Consider the following 14,989-nt stretch of genomic DNA (forward strand, 5'->3'; position numbering starts at 1 on the left):
AAAAATGTGCATTTTTAAAGAGCATATCCTGTTACGCTAGAGACTGTAAAGTGAAAAGCCATGTCTTATTCCCACATAAGTACAAAACCATCTCTGGCATTCTTTCACTTAAATCCTGGGAGTTTTCTAGGGATTCATTTTACAAGTTAAATGTAGAATATAATCTTCCGGGCAAGTTTATCAAGGCAAATCGCAGCTGAGGTCCTGAACAAATACAAATCATAATACGTTATTTGACTTTTCCACATGTGATTGGTTTGGGCTGCACAAGCCCATTACTTATCAGTTAAAGAGAAGCCTGATAACATCTGCGATATCACTAAGTTGTGGGAATTCAAGCTTCTCATGATGAAAATGTACAGTAGAGGAAGTGACGGACAATTTGCAGCTGGTAAAAAGAGGTATCCTCTAATGACATACATCTGGCATCCATTATCTCAGCATCTGCCATACTGAAATCCAATACGCCTCACAAAACACAATGGTATGCCGAGGAAAGGCACAATATCCCCTGGATTCTCTTTAACAGCTTAAGACCCACCCGTCCCCTTTATCCACTGCACACTAGATCATTAAACCAGCGAGAGGAACCCAGCACCCTACCAATGGCTTGCATTTATTACATGGGACAGCATTATTTTGGCCCTTTGATCTCTGACAATCAGATTAGGACCATGAATCAGCATAACTGACTTCCATTATCAATGATTCAAACCAGCTCCTGGCTAGAAGAGCCAAGAGCTGGTTTGGACCTCTGGTAATGATCTATCCCATCTTTAAGGGAGCCACTTATATCACTAAAGAAAAAGAATCCCTATTTTAATCTGCAAACACGGGCTCTTCTACTTCTTTGCTGTCACCGGTCAGTTGTATTAGCATAGCCCGCCTGCAGCAGAGTCCTGCCTCAAATCAAGGATACACATGTTTTGAGTCTCGGCCGCCTACAAGACCTCTTGGTGAAGCCTGGAAACCTGGACTGAAGGCATCTGAGCAAGGCAGATGCATTTAGTAGGGTGAAAAAGATCAAAACCTGCTGCCCCTGCAGAACTACTGATGGCCACTGACTCTACGCAAACAGAGCTGGACCAGCCTGCCCGATGACCTGCGCCGCTATAGGCAAACGAAAGCCAACAGTGTTACGTATGGGTATGACAGTGTCCTAAAAGCTGTGGCTTGCCAGGCTTTGCAGCTAGTGTTCCAGACTAAATGGAAAGGAAAACACAAAGGCATTACTTAAGCGAGCGGCTAAAGGCCAGCAGCCCCGGCGTCTAGCCCGTTAGTGTGCTAGATGGCCCGCCGTGGAGAAGGGAGCTCATTTGGACTTCTTGGCACCCCCGTGCAGGGCCGCCTGCTGCTCTGGTGTTGAGTGGAGGATTTCCAGATTCAACTGCAGGTTTTATTTGCTTGGGGAGGCGGGAAGACAGACAGTTAATATGCGTTCACGTACGGCAAACTAGAAACACCTGTTGGCCTTCAGAACAGTTCTTTGGCTGCCTTATGGAGACTGAGGGTCTAACAGGTGTCCCTGTAGTCAATGGGAATGTAAAGGGGTTACGGAGGCCCCACGAACGCCGAGTTATGCAAAGAAAAACCGTCTGCACAGCTAGATACAGCACATGTGTCCGCGTGCGCAAGTTGAACCACAAGAAAGTGAAGTCCCGTAAAGTAAAGCATGTCTGGGAGGAAACCAGCCACACTGGAACTGGGAAATTTTACCCCACCATAGCAAGGCTCGCCTGGACCTTCCTTGCGGTCTAGAGCTGCTTCTGCCGGCAAACGCTTGCTGTGCGCCTGCTTCCAGCTGCCAGCCCTCCTGCCCTGCTCCCGGGCAGGGGGAAACCAGCCACGGGGCCTGAAGACCCCACTGCGGCTCCAGCCCCTGCAAAGCATGGCTTGTTCCCCAACCATGTCCCTATGGACCAGGACACGGCGCCAACGCCGCCGCTACCAGTAAGAGCACCGCACGCAGATCGCGTCTGGCAGGCCGGGACAGCGATAACTCCGAGAGGAGCGGGCACGGGCTTGGCTTCCTACGCGGCGTGGGGCGCTGGCTGTGCCTGAAGGGTCTGCGCGCTTATCTACGGCTAGAAAGATAAAGATTCCCTGGTCGGGTAAATGGTCACTGCACCGCAAATCATTTCCATGTTTCCAGTGAGGGGACCGGTAAAATGCAATACCTACTTTTAAATACTAGCTATAGGCAGTAGTCATATACTATAAACCAGGTATGTACTATGATGTCCTACCGTTCATATACATGCATACACGTATATATGCGCTACGGTATTAATTGAAAACCGTAACACAGCTGTAGTCAGTGAACACAAGCTAAGCATACGGGAAACCTGTGGATAAAAGAGCTGCAGAGGCACAAACTCCCTGAGCTTGTTCTTTGAACCTGGTACCACAGTCTCAGGAGAAGGAGGGTTCCCCTTTTCAGAGATACCATTTTCCATTTGAATCTGGTAACACACCTAGCAGTAAAAGTGGACTGGAACAAACCCTTTGCTGGCCGGTGCCGCCCTTGATTTGTTTGCGGGGGTTGTCAGTGGGAGATTTTCCTCCTCCTCCATTATCAAGCAGCTTAGCTGGGGTTAGGGCTGCACAGAACAACAAGCTTCAGCCCAAGGAAAAGAACTGCATTGCACAACAGGAATGCACAAGTGCTTGAACTTGGATCAAGGATATACGGATAGTGTCCTCCCTTCCTCACGTAACTCTCATTAAGTAAACCTCTGGAGCGGGAATCCTCTGAGCTGCTTCCCAGAAGAAAAAAGTATTTGTAATGACAGGAATCTCAACATATGTTTGTTTCTTGAATTATTACACAAATTATACTGTAGCACTGAGACCATACAGCAAAGGAGAGGAAACAGACTGAAACATGACAAACGAAGCAAAAATTAAAGGAAAACCTGTGGCTGAGGTGGAGGGAAGGAGTTTCAGAGGCTGGTGAAAAGATGTTATCACCTGCTAGAGAACACTGCTTTTAAAAGGTGCCTTGGAGAAGGCAGCACACAATGAATAAAACAACGTTTTCACCAACCTTTCCAAACCCAGAGATTGAAAGCATAGCATGCTGATGATTTATTACAGACTGTACTATGTATTTAAGCATAAATCAATTCTAAAAATTCCAGGAAAGTTTGCAGCAATGCTTATCTTTTCTACTTTGGCCGTCACTCCTGATTTCACTCACTAAGCCGCCTATTTTGGCTGGAACCTGTTCCCTTGTGCCTACGGCCAATGTGGATCCCCGCACCACCAATTTTCGCGAGATCCCCAGAAAACAACGGAAGATGACAGGTCCTGAGAGCTAAGCTGCCCTGGGTCATTTCTCTTCCATAATGCAAAACAGCCAAATGCAAAAGGGACAGCCGCTAAGGACCGCAGCAGGAGACAGGTGAGGCACATCTCGGACGTGCCTCCAGAAACGGTGCTTCTGCACAGAGCGGACCGGGCTACAGTTTGCTATCGTTCCCTCTTGTTTCAAGAAACCAACCAGCTGGGTGAGCAATTGTAAGCTTGGGATGGACCTTGGCTACATGACTTGGGGGATGGTCTCGTCCTCTCCAGTAACGGTCCGAGGATTCGGCATTAATTCAGTCTACTTGGCATTCATGTATCAAATTCTTCTTACTACCAGTTACACGATGGGATCCCAGTGGACCATTTTTAGACTGCAGTATTTTTCATTGCTTGGAAAATAATCTGTTCCCCTATATAAATACCCCTCGACTCACCTCCATGCTTACAGTCTGAGTTGCAACAGACGGTTTATGAGAAGAAAATACTTAGGCTAGAGTACATAGCTCTCAAAAATGTAAAGCTCTTCGGACCCCTAGCTCCACTTTGCAAGTCGCTGAGGTTTTGCAAACGCAACCCCCCCTTTCTAATTGGTCACAGCTGGCTGCAAACATTCGCGGAAATCCTTGCAGGGAGATTAGAGCGGGGCCTGACATTTCCCCGTGGTACTGGCACTGTAATAATTAAGGAGGCGATCACGGGAGGTGCCGAGGAGCATCAGTCCTCACTAAGGGGAAAGCATGCATCGCTTTGAAGGTGGCACCCAGTACTTCACATGACTAGGCCCGAGGTACGAATCCCTCAAAACAAAGCGTAGATTTGGTCTGCTCCAGGTGGCACAACCAGCAGTTTCCCTCCAAGCTTTTCTTACCACTGACGTGAGGAGCAGTAAAGATCTGCATGAAAATCTCAAACCGCTGCAACGTCAGCAATGGGATTCCTCTCTCATTTATCGGCTAAAATCTCAGCAGAGGGCTGCAACTCATCTGAAGTACTTGAGCCATATATTTTCTTTCACCCAATATAATCATCTCTCTCAAGTGATAATGAAATCCTCAATTCTTGAGTTCAACCCAAGGAAAGCTTGAAAAGAACACAGAAAGCCATACTTCCAATTCACTAAAGCCCTTAAGATTTTAGTCTCTTTTTCACCCGCTATCACATTCCTTTAAATAAATGTGTCCATAATATTTTTGCCTATGCGCATGCTACATCACTCATCGACAGAGCTGGACAAAGCTGGACAACTTTAAATGTGAGAGCGTACATCCAAAAGGCTGTTTGCCGTACTCCAGTTAACCTTTAGAAACGCAAATCATATGAACTGTGAAGTTATTCATTGAGTAATTGCCCTGCATTTAGATCCAGATTTGGAAAACCGAGGCCGTGCCAGGAAGCTAGCGATGAACGCCACGCTGTGCGTCTCGGTGAAGGATGCTGGACCCCAGAACACCCAACAGATAGAAGCACGAGGAAACTTGTTTCGCAGGTACAACCCCAGCTGTTCCCCCAGCTTCGGCACATTTTCTCATTTCTTCAAAACTTCACAAAAGAGTTTTGTTTTTTTCAACTGAATAAGCCCCCGCATAGCCTTGGCTTGTTTCCTCTCACTAACTTTTTCAAAGAGTTCAGCGCTACCTGTTTGCCAGCTATTAAATACCTAACGTTTGGCTGATGGACAAGCAGATAGCGCAGGATGAAGCAGAGCTCTGCACAAGCCACCCTTGTTCCGCTGCCTTCCTGAGCCAAGAAGAGAGAAAATCCCGGCCGGCAGAGCTGCACGGCAATGCTGCGCACTGGCAGAAATCTCCTCTGGGCTCAGGATCTTCTCCCCTCCCCAGCAGAAGGCTAAAACCTTTGAATCAGGAGGCCGTTTGCAAACAAAAGTATTCGGACTTCTTGGCTGCTGGAGGAGAAGTGCTCTGCTTAATTTAGCCCTGGTATTATTAACAGTGGATTCTCTCCAATAAACTGACAGCTGAAGAACAATTGCTGCTATTTAATCCCGCAGACGGATTTTAAATCGGCCTCGTGAACTGTAAACCCGTGAAACATCGAACACAATATCTCGCTACTGTCATTCTGAAATCGGCGCTGGGGTCTCCTTGGACAGGGAAGTCACCCAAGTCCAAACAAGCGTCATCGCACGTGCACGCTCGCTGGCGGCGTCTTTCCATCGCGGAAAGAAGCATCTGGCTCCTGGATCCAAGAAGAGTCTGCAAGGTGCTTTCCTTTGCTTCCAAAGACAAAACCTTTCCCGTTCTGACTTCAGTGCCTTCGAGCGCTTTGCAGTCCTGTGTTCCTCTTTGAAAATCACCTCCAGCCTGGAGAGGCTGCAGCAAACCCCTCTCTCCCAGCCCTCCGCCCAAGCAGCCCGTGCCCTAACACACCCCAAAGGCTTCCAACTGAACAGCTCGAAGAGATTAGCAGGAGAAATAGGGTCATTAGTCAATCAAACAACACTGAGGGCATGTCAAATGCTTGTGTAAATGAGGGCAGTGCTATAAAAGAGAGACACAATAATGGTCTCCTGAAGCTGCGACAAAGCCATTTCAGCTGGCTTTGCAAAAGCAGACGCTAATCACCGGCCCTGCTTGCTTACAGTTGACCTCTCCTTTGTGTAAAGCTAAAGAAGATTTGGTCTGGCCGATCCTTCAAAATGCAGCCAGGCTAATTAGGAAGGGTCCCATCCCTCCAGCGCAGCAAAGTGCCCACACAAGAGCCCCCAAAGCCTGAGTGTTGCTGAAACGATCCACTCTGCCGTGAAGTTTTCAGTAAGCAGATGTTGAAGCCCAGCAGCCGATTTACAGTATGAGATGCAAATAACAACAGCCTTTACGCTCCCCGTCCCGCGGCCGGACGGTCCCTGCCACGACCGCGCGACCCCCCCAGCACACAGAGGTCTCGGGTGCTGCCGGAGCCATGCGGGGAGCCGCTCCGCCGCGTTCACTCGGGTACACCGAGTTCGCCAAAACCGGACCCCAAAGCATTGGGTGGTCCAAGGATCCCTGGGAAGACAGGGCAGGCTTGGAGCAGAGCCCAGGTTCTCCGACACCCCCTCCCTCCCAGCAATGAGCCCCGGTACATAAAGGTCATTTACGTCCAAGCTCAAAGAAGGGAGCTCCTAAAGAGAGCCTCAGCCCAAACCAAACCTCAAACACTCCATTTACAACCCTTTCATCTACCAGACAGGGAAGATAACGAAGGAGTTCGGGACAACACAGCTGCTTCCTCAGCTCAGAAACAGTCTCTGCAGTCACTGTAATATTGTTCGGCTCAGGCTCTTCCTCTGGTTTGCTGCATAGCAAAGCCCCGCTTACGGCAGGTAGGCAATGCCACGTTGCAGCGGGGGGGAAAGAAGATAAACCTCTACACTGACAGCACTTCACAGGATCAAAAAGCCACCGAGATGCAAGAGGCAACAGAAAAGGCGTTGAAATCCAGACGGGTAAACAATATGTACTGCAGACCTTCCTGAAAGAGCTCGTGCAGCCCTATTGAGAGGGCTGCCTTCAAAGTGAGGCGATTTAATACAGCCGGAGAGCGCTCAAACATTATCACTTTCAACAGCTCAGGAGACCAGGAAGGACAGCATCTCACCCCTGGAAGCCAGACTGATTGGGTACCGCCTGTTTTCCAGCCAGGGTAAACACAGGATTGCTGCTGCTCCAGGCTGGCCAGTAAAAATATCCCATGCTGAAAGGTATGATAAGAGTCTGGCCAGGACAGAGAACGTCCTGCCTTTAAAACAAACACGTCTGTATTTCTTTCCAAAAAAGAAAAGTGATACCATTAAGGTCAGACGCAGAGATTTCTGGAGGACAAATGACACCACGGAATATTGCTGTGGAGCAACTTCATTCCCTCTGGGTTTTTTCCCATTGTTTTCATTGAATAGCCTCGTCAGAAGCCCTCCAAAGCACATTCAGGTTCATCCCAGTCAAATGCTACACAGCTCCATTTTGAGGAACTATTTCTCAATAAGGTATCATCATCTCCAATACCAGGATAGCTTCTTTTATAGGTGACAGACGAGAAAAAATGGTTCACTGATTCACCATGACACATCTTTCCCCAAAGCTGTCTTCTCTGAAGCAGCCTCCAGCCTCCCATCCTATCATTAAAATCCAGCACAAATGTTGACTGACCAGCACAGAAGTTAACCACCCAGAGTATTTTTAACGGCAAAAGAGAAGATGAGAAACCAGACAACTAGGTTTCCACCAGAAATTTGTCGAAAGAAGTATTTACCAAGAAAAATCGTTTACAGTAGTCAGTAAGAAATTAAGATGAAGGGAAGGATGAGTCTGTGGTTGGGATCTTCCCATATCCTCAATCAGCACATTCTCTGTGGCAAGGATTGTGGCTTTTGGAAAATGCTATAAATAATTAAAAGCATCAAGAAACAGACAAAAAAAGTCCATTTTCTGCAAGCCAGGGCTAATACAGCATTTTCATTGGTCCTCCTGAGCTCTTCAGGAGCAACATGTCTAAAAGCAGGATGGCAACAAGGTTAACAAGATGCTCAAAAGCTAGGAAAGCTAGAAAGATGCTTGCAAAGTAACTTGTCTTGCAAAACGAACACTGTCCCCAGGCTATTATATCTATGTTGCCTTTGTCTGCAGGTGATGAAAATGCTCCATCATTTGCAGAGTCTACATTGGTGGGCTTGGGGTTTGTCTTCAGGAGTGACTGAGGCTTACGGAGCAGTGCCCCAAGAAGATAAACCACTCTTCCTGCCAACGTGCTGGCGTCTCCCACGTCCAACATGCGCCCTGTCCAAAAAAATTCACTGAGGATACGAATTGGTATTTATCATGTTATGTTTTCCACCACTTAGCAGGAGCCAGGGGAAGCAGTGGAATTCCTGAGCCAGGCAGCACATCCTACCTGGGGCTAAGCTTTCAAAGGGCCATCTCGTCATTCCAGCCCTCTAAGTGACCAGGTAGTCCCATCCAGGTGGATTTGCTGAAGGAAGCAGGACAAGGGTGCCTTTGCAATGTTTACAAACAACGGGCCTTGGAAAGAGCAAAGCGTTGTCCCAGCAGAAGGGGATGTCAGGGGGTGACTTTTGCCCTGAGCACCAAACATAAATCACTCGGGAATGAAAATAATTTGAGGTTGCGAATGCAAAGGAATGCTCCCAGTTCAGCTGGGCTTTGCCGTTGGAGAAGGCAATAGAACAATTAACACTTTATAAACTGAGGGTAAGCAGCATGGAGAATGATTTATCCACTCTATTTCACAGTCTCCCCTGTTGCTTGTAATTAGCTTGCTCCAAAATAAAGAGTTCAGCTTGGTTTCTTCCTTTAAGTTCAGGTAGCAGAGCCATAATTTGCATACCCTTGGCCATCCCTCGTTTGCTGTAATGCAGCCCATCCCCACTGCTCTGCCAAAATATGGAAGGTAAGGATCTGACCACAGGTATTCAGGATTTCAGACAATTATTTAGAATTTGACAGGCATATTAGAGATGAGCGAATCAGATAAGGAGTTTCTCTGAGCTGCCACTTAAAAAGTATTTTGAGGAAAGACATTTTAAAGGTTCAAAATAAAGGTCAGAAAATCAGTACGTTTCAAAAGCTCTTCCTTACTATTTTTTTAATCTAGGTTTACAGTTTGGTTCTTTGCTTCTAGGTTCTAAATAGAGGCATGTACCAAAACATCAGCATAAAGGCAAACTAGCCTGAGAGAACAGTTCAACAGCCAACTGATTTGGAATTTAAAAGAATTAAAATAAAGTCAGAATTGTTTAGAAATACAAGTGAAAACAACGGCGTAGCCAACTCACGCTTTGTTAATCGGCAGAAAAATCCTGGATTTTTTTTTTTTTTTTTTGGTAACTCAATTTATCCCTTCCAAAAGGCACAAACACTGTCATACTTTACATGATTGCCCAAACTGCAACTATTGGAGGCTCCCCCACGCCTGATTTTTAACCAGGGACTATCATTTTCCAATTTTTCTGACTAACAGCCACCTCTTATCTGATCAGAGCATCCTTTTCCCCAGAAAAGGGGAAAGGCTTCTTGCACCAAGGACCTGTTAATGCGGGGGGGGGGAGTGAGCTGTGACCCACAGCAGTGGTCGCAGCATTCCCCTCCTGCCCCATTTGCCCCCCACCTTTCTCCCCTCTCCTGAGCAGCCCCGGGGCGGCGTGCGAAGGTGGCACACCACACCAAGGGCTCGCACAGCACCGTGCTGTTGCCCTCCTTTGCTGGTCCTGCAGAAAGCTTGGCAGGGCAGAAAAATAAAAGCTAATCCTCAGCCCTCCACGGGCTGACCTCTGAAGACCCAAAGCACCAGCTTCGGGTCCCTCGTTACCGAGGTGGGTAACGTCAGTGCGACTACAGATGTATTTTCTTCCCCTCCAAAATAAGCCAGTCATTTCCCTTTCAAAAAAATACTTGGGGGGGGTGTCTCAGAAACATGTGCTTTACCTTCAAAACTGCAACCAATTGTAATTGTGGGGATTGCTAAACATTTCCAAATGTGAAAATGTTTCTTGCCTTTCAGGTTCTGTACAGGAAAACGCCCGATGTTTATTTTATTAATTTGTACGAGAGAAGCTATGACGAAAAAATTGCAGGGACAATTTAAGGACTCCTTATTTCCTAGAAAACCCCATAAGATGTGCAAACATGAACCTATGCAGCAGTGCAGGATCATGTACACCTCCAAGAACTAGGCATGCTCCAGTCCTTCGGGGATCAAAGGATGAGAGGGAAGCAGTATTCTAACTAACGTGTTTAGACCGCAGTTAGGAGAGTGTCACTGGGGGGATAAATAATTTGGACTCATGTTACTATTGGGTCTGCAGCGTGACTATTGTAGAAACCTAAAGCAAAACAAACTGCAAATTGTATTTATACTAAGCAGCATCCTCTTCACCTTACTTAAAATGTAGGATGTAACCCGTTAGCGTTAAAACAGCCACAGAGCTTTGAGCAACCGGCGGATTAAAGCCGGATTGCTTCGTTTTCTGGGCATCGCTCTGCTTCCCGCGGCAGCCGGGGCCAGGCAAGGCTCCGCAGTGCTAGACCCGACTCCGGCAGCACGGAGCTCATCCCGGGGAAACTCGCACCCTCCTGCATCTGGGCAGGGCACGGCAGTCCCCGCGGCGGGCTGTAAACTGCTCGCATCGTGTTGCTTAAGAGAAGCAGAAAGTCACGCCGTCCCCCAGCACCAGTCCGTTTTTAACATGGGACAGAGCACCCTGTATTTCTAGCGGGTGGTGTTAACTACGGATGACACCGTTGCAAATGCCGTGGAGAAAAGGACAACCAGCCCGGGAGAGGTGTCCCACCTCGCTGTGCCCAGAGATGAAAGCTTGCTGGTAGCAGGAGGCTGGAGCAGAGATGCAGCAGACCCACCGCCCTGACAGACATGTCTCAGACACGCTCCAGGAGGGGTTTATGCCTCGTGTCAGGGAGGTCCGTGCCACCTCGGTGCTTGGCAATGCCCAGGCTGCACCGAAATCACACCAGCCTGGCCGAGGGGCCGGCTGCTGCCAAATGGAGCCGGCGTTTCTGCGAGTAGCTCCAGTTTGGATGCCCTGCAGCGAGAGAGCAGCAGCCAGGCTCACGATCTGTACACCTGGGCTCCGGGCGCTTCTTTTTAATTCTTCTCACCAAGGAAATCGCTTCATTGCCTAACTGAGAACTTGTGGACCACTGGAACAGGGGCAGGGGACTCACAGCTGTCACACACAAGGCACTGTCCCAGCCGAGTGCAAGGAAAGCCTCCGACTATAACAGACACAGTTCTAACTCCAGTTATCAATACATATTAAAGAAAGAGCAAGGAACAAATAGAGCCTAAAGTCAACAGCCCTTTTGGTGGGAAGAGACCAGCTCCTGCTGAGGACTATTCTAATGCCAGCTCCCCTACCTCCATACACCCACCTCCTTTTCGGAGAGAGCAAGGAACCACATGTCTTTGAAGGAAGAGATATACACTTACAGATGGTTAAAAAAAAAAAAAAGTCTTATTATTTAATTTGCTGTTACAAATCAGTATCATCTAAAGACAGTTTGAGTAACCGTTACTGCCCTGTACCTTGCAGACTCAGCAGTTAGAGGGAAGAAAGGGACAGCCATTTCTCTCTACAACAGTACGAGGCACATTTTCTCTTACCAAATATGAGGCATGGAGAACTATTCCAGCTTTTAGCAGTTGCTTGCCATAGACTATCATGTTACCAAATCAGAACATCTCTGAATTACCAAACACGGGAAACTCAATAACCTTCAAGAGAGAATTTGTATATTGCACGAAGGTTAATTAAATAAAGCTTAGCAGCCCCAAAATAAAGCCGAGCCAAAGATACAACTGATCCAGCTAGTCAGAGCTTAACTATTTTCCCTTCTGATGTGGCAGCCCATTGCCACGCTCCCCCAGGCTGAGCTTCACTCCACAGGCCATGACCCCAGGGTTTCTTTGTTTGACCCAACTTTAATCAGCTTCCTTCTCCGATTCCAGCAAATCCCTCTGCTGATGGCAGCCAGGAATAAAGGCTATTGTACAGTACGGAGCTGTGTTTCACAGCAAGCCACGATAAGCATTTCCTTTCCCAATGTCCAAGTTCCCCAAGCATTACAAACAGTGGCCAAAAAAAGTAGAGAACAGATTATTGGAGTTTTGCAGATAAAGCAGGGGCTAGGATAAAAAAAATATCGGGGCATCCCTCGCTCTTTATCCTCTCCACTTCCGACTCAAAATTAAAGGAAGAATTTGAAAAGCCTGCTTACCGTACTGACAGCGAGGTCCTTGGAAACCAGAGGAGCAGTGACAGAGCTGTGAAGATCCCTCGATGCAGTTTCCACCGTTGAAACAAACCCCGTAACTGCAGACAGCTGCAAGGAGGCGGGAGAGGATAATTCCTGAGATCACAATCAGAAGCATACATGCACTAATAAATACCCATTCACCCACAGTCCTGTAGCAAATGTGAATAGTTATAAAAATATTGTTGAACCATTTTTGAAAGGCGACTCTTTTTTGGTTGACAACGCAGTACTCAAACAGTACACAAAGTCTCTCAAAATTTAGGCCAGGAGGTGAAGTACCTTAGGCAATGTCTAAGGGCTTGTCTTAAAGTGCGGCTAAGTGAGAATTCACAGGAAAATGGCAGCAGAGCTGCAGGGTTGTTGATGAAATGATGCTTTTCCAGCCCATAAGTGGTAAAATAGGTGGAAAATTACTCGTGCAGAATCATATCAGACCTCGTGGCAACAAGGGTAAGTCAGTCAGTTATTTTGCAGCTGGAGGCACCTCTCAGGAACAAACCACTAGAAGCTGCTTTCCACCTCTGCGCTGAGCTTCCCGGGTGAAATGGCTACCCAAATGTGGTGTCACCTTCTGAATGGACGAGAGGATGAAATAGAGCTAAACTGTAAGTAAGCCTGAGCAGCCACATTTCTCTGTTCTCACCAAGTGAAGTGTAAAATGTACACAGAGACAGCAAATGCTCAATTAGGCTTCTGAAATTCACCTTTTCAAATCATCTACGTAAAACCACAAACAAGGGTATGTTTTTCAAGTGAAACGTATATTTCTCGTAACTCATGAAATGCAGCCAATATTTTATATTTCCCCGTAGAAAATGCTCATCTCAAAAGGAGAAACGTCAACGAGTGACGCTGTCATGCATGCTGTGCTTTGTCAAAGTGTAAGGACGCAGAACAAGTGCCTATCTTCCTTTTTCAGTCCATTTAAAGATTTGGACAATGAAATTTTCTCTCTATTCACTGATCTGGACATAGCTGTGTTGCCGGCCAACTTCTCCTTTCTTTTTCCTGCACCTCCTCTTTTTCTTTCTCTTTTCGCTTTCATCGAACAAACTGTAACAAAATCCAAGAACAATGGGATTGGGTAGGAATACGCTTCACAAAAGCCATGGGGAACCAGGTAAAGGAAGCCAAAAGAACTTCACCTCTCTCTATGGTGCAAGAGATGTCGTGGTAGCACCCGGTCCTGCGGTTCCCACTCACCTACCCCGAGATCCTGCTCAGCCCAGGCTGGATTGTGGACAGCCCTGGGCCAAGAGCAGCAACGGGATCCACGTGTAACAGCTTATGCACCCCGGGAAGGAATGCACTGCAACTGCCAACTGTGGCACGGTCACCTGTGTTAGGGGCCCTCATGTCCTGTTGATCCAGGCGATGGATCCAGAGAACGTAATTATTTCAAGTAGCTGAAATTACAAAAAGACGGACCCGGCAATCCAAAACCTGTTGGCTCAGAAACACACGCTTACTAGAAAGAGCGCGGAACGCAGGTGAGCAGACAAACGCTGACGGACCCCAGCGCAGCTTATGCTTGTGATTTATTGTGGCCGTGTGCTGGCTGAAACAGGCTGCTGCCCAGCACGGGCGCCGACCGGAGCGACTTGCCAACAGAATAAGTGAACCATCAACCTGCAGACGTATACTGCATCCTCAGGAAGATGCCAAGCCTCCTCTGCTGAAGCAACGATGAGATTTGTCTTTGGCTTTGCTTTAGCGGAAACAATAGGGGGAAAAAAGGAGTGCAATGTTTTTCTCCTGCTAGGAGAGTTAGGGGTTCTTCCAATCCAAAGGCACACACAGGGGTAGGGGAGTCACTGGTTAGTGTAAGGTGGTCACAGGCAGCTAGTGACCCCCACTCCAGACCCACGGTCAGGATTTGCCCCAGCTAGGTGCGGCTGGCTTTCCCTGTGCAGCACACGTACATGCAGCAATTCGTCGGACTTGAGAAAAGCACCTTCCCGAATGATATCAGAACTGGCCTCTCCTCAAAACTTCAGCAGTCACGCTTCCTTTTAAAAAACTGGACTGCGGGGTCAGGGTAAAGAGCGTTTTCAAGGATTTTGCTTTGTAAAGAAAGAGCCTGAGATGCTTCAGAACGACTGCAGAGTCCCGCATGCTCCTGGCCACTCTTGTGACACATCTGCCACTCCTCACGCTAAATTCACATCACGTGGGAAAACAACACGGCAGCATCTCCCGCGTTAACGTTACCTGGGCTCATGAGTGCAGACAGGCTACATAAATGAATGAATGGATAAATAAATAAAAAAAAAAACACCTGGAAAAGCCTTTTTTTCTTCTCTAAAGCTGCAAGGCTGCCAGTTCTGCATGTCCCTTCTGCCTTAAGGAAAAAGCTGGAGAATTAAATACATCTCCAGCAGGGACAGCCTGGGAACTGACTGTCAGCTACTCAAGCGTGTTCAGTGAGGTCCCCAAGAGCCACCAGCAGAACCGGCCGGCGTGGAGGGCAGTGCGGTCCTGGGAACAGGCTGGTGGAGAAGTCCCCATCCAGAAAACTCTGGACCCTGCTCAAGGCCAGCGATGAAACAGCACCTTTGCAGTTACCGACTGAACGAACAAAGCCCACGGTTAAATTACAAACCTACGTATGATACGGGGCCACCTGGAAACAATTATAACAGTGCTCACTGGACTGAGGTTTCCACACGCAGGCTGTCCATAACTTTTCCCTCTTCTTTGCAAGTTGGGAGCCCCCCTGGTTTCTCTTCCCATTCCAGCTAAAGCTGTAACTAATTAGTAACAGAAAGAACAGGTCTGTGATTACACATTTCATTTTGTGTCATTATAACTGGGGAGGAAAGGCACCCCGTGCAGCCTTCAAAAATGACTCCAAATACTTGGCACAAAATATTCCTTGTCTGCTCCAAAACACC

At 47.6% G+C, this 14,989-nt stretch overlaps 1 protein-coding gene across 1 annotated transcript in view; it reads right to left on the minus strand.

Annotated features, from left to right (window-relative positions):
• The window catches only part of MEGF6 (multiple EGF like domains 6), a 123,030-nt gene that overhangs the window by 92,276 nt on the left and 15,765 nt on the right, over positions 1–14,989 (minus strand). Inside the window, exon 4 of the mRNA XM_069782821.1 lies at positions 12,057–12,161. Coding sequence (XP_069638922.1) covers positions 12,057–12,161 — 105 coding nt within the window. The remainder of the gene's footprint in view (positions 1–12,056; positions 12,162–14,989) is intronic.

This window comes from Haliaeetus albicilla, chromosome 4 (genome assembly GCF_947461875.1).
Source record: "Haliaeetus albicilla chromosome 4, bHalAlb1.1, whole genome shotgun sequence".
Lineage (NCBI taxonomy): Eukaryota > Metazoa > Chordata > Aves > Accipitriformes > Accipitridae > Haliaeetus > Haliaeetus albicilla.